Source organism: Sabethes cyaneus, chromosome 2 (genome assembly GCF_943734655.1).
Source record: "Sabethes cyaneus chromosome 2, idSabCyanKW18_F2, whole genome shotgun sequence".
Classification (NCBI taxonomy): Eukaryota; Metazoa; Arthropoda; class Insecta; order Diptera; family Culicidae; genus Sabethes; species Sabethes cyaneus.
In genome coordinates, this window is record NC_071354.1 from 127685886 (window position 1) to 127687720 (window position 1835).

Here is a 1835-nt window from a genome sequence, read left to right on the forward strand (position 1 = left end):
CAGTGTCATTCCAATCGAGCAGACGACCTATCCAACGCGTATGCAGGAAAGAGAAAGAAAAACCTTGGAAAACCCGCATTGCATACATTTGGGATGACTTGTCGCCACTCTGTATATAGTCACTCTACATTCACGGACAGCTCGAGAAACGGCAACCGATCATCAGTTGTACATAAACACCCAACAAGGTATCGTGCTATAGATCATTACACGGGAGCTCCTAACCACACTTTTTTGACAGCACTTGGTGGTTTGTTTACATGGTGTTAAAGTTTGAATTGAGTTTTCTATCTTTGTCCGGCAGATAATGATACAAAATTATAGTTTTTATTTAAGAGAAAGCACCTTAGATGCATTTTAAAGCAACTGATGCAGTAATCCTTCACGAAATTTTAAATCGAAACTGCTGGATGTGACAAAAAACATGTAAACAAAGCACCAAGTGGTGTCATTTGACGGCAAAATGACGTCATCGCAAAATGATCTATACATTTCGCATTGAACGAGATAGAAGATCAAATACCGTAGCAACCATTTACATTTCTACTTACGCTGGTGGCGCCATCTCGTACTTCGTACTAGCATAGTTTAATTAAATTAACCCTTTCCTTGCCACGTTCAAATTTTCATCATGCATAAAGTTTGCGAAAGTTGTGCCAATGATATTGGTGAAGGTCGAAACTTTATGAAATGTGGTGGCTTTTGCTTTGCCACTTTCTGTGTAAAATGTTGTGATTTGCACGATGAACTTGCTGCTGCGGTCATGAAGAAATCCAACTTGTTCTGGATGTGTAATACGTGCAAGAACATCATGGATAAGGCTCGTTTTAAAAATGCGCTAGTGTCAGTAGAACAAGCTAATCAACAGTTAATCGAGGAACTAAAAGATCAAATACGCAAGGACATTCTTGAAGATATCAAGCTTGAAATACGCACTAATTTCAAAACGCTGATTGATTCAGTTCCTAAAACCCCGCTTCCGCAAACTCCGGGCTCTTTCTCATTTAATTCTGCCAAAAGAAGGAGAGGCTACGAGGAGAATATGGATACTGCTGTCATTAGACCTTCCAAGCTTTTGCGTGGAACTGACGCAACTGCACCCACCGCTATGCCGACAACGTCTAATCATACTGAAGAGAAATTCTGGTTGTATCTCTCCGGAATTTCACCTGATGTAGCTGACCAAACCGTAACCAACCTGACGACTGAAAAACTTGGCACCGACAATGTAGCTGTCGTCAAGTTAATTCCCCGTGGAAGAGATCCCAGATTACTAAATTTCATTTCATACAAAATAGGACTCCCCATTGACCTAAAGGCTAAAGCTATGAGTCCGGACACTTGGCCTGTTGGTATTGTATTCCGTGAGTTCGAAGATAAGTCTGTCTCCAAGAGGGTTTTTTGGAAACCTCCAACCGCCTTACCGACATTAACAGTCGCAGGACCCAGTCAGACCTCGAATGTTTCAGCCAACACACAACCCACCGCTTAGAAAATCCATCCAATTGTGTAAATGACTGTATGACCAATCAAAATAGAACTGAAACTTTGCCCGAACTGACAACGCCAAACGAAGCCCCTCTTACGATCTATTATCAGAATGTTAGAGGATTACGAACAAAGACGAATGACTTATATCTCGCGCTTACATCATCTGACTATGACGTACTTGCCTTTACGGAAACATGGCTCAACAGCGGCATTGCTTCTTCTGAGCTATCTTCGGACTATATCTTCTACAGATGCGACAGAAATTCATTGACAAGTACCGCGACTCGTGGTGGTGGTGTGTTAATTGCTATAAAAAAGCATCTTGCATCCCGACTAGTTCAGCT

The 1835-nt window shown here is 41.6% G+C and overlaps 1 protein-coding gene across 1 annotated transcript; it reads left to right on the forward strand.

Moving 5' to 3' along the window:
- The first annotated feature begins 631 nt into the window (after positions 1 to 631).
- On the forward strand, positions 632 to 1492 carry LOC128735976 (uncharacterized). The gene has a single exon (XM_053830462.1). It carries the CDS (start codon positions 632 to 634, stop codon positions 1490 to 1492), a length of 861 nt encoding a protein of 286 aa, XP_053686437.1.
- The last annotated feature ends 343 nt before the right edge of the window (positions 1493 to 1835 follow it).

Bases quoted from the DNA above. Each gene is read 5' to 3' on its own strand.
- LOC128735976 (XM_053830462.1), top strand. From the start codon at position 632: ATGCATAAAGTTTGCGAAAGTTGTGCCAATGATATTGGTGAAGGTCGA.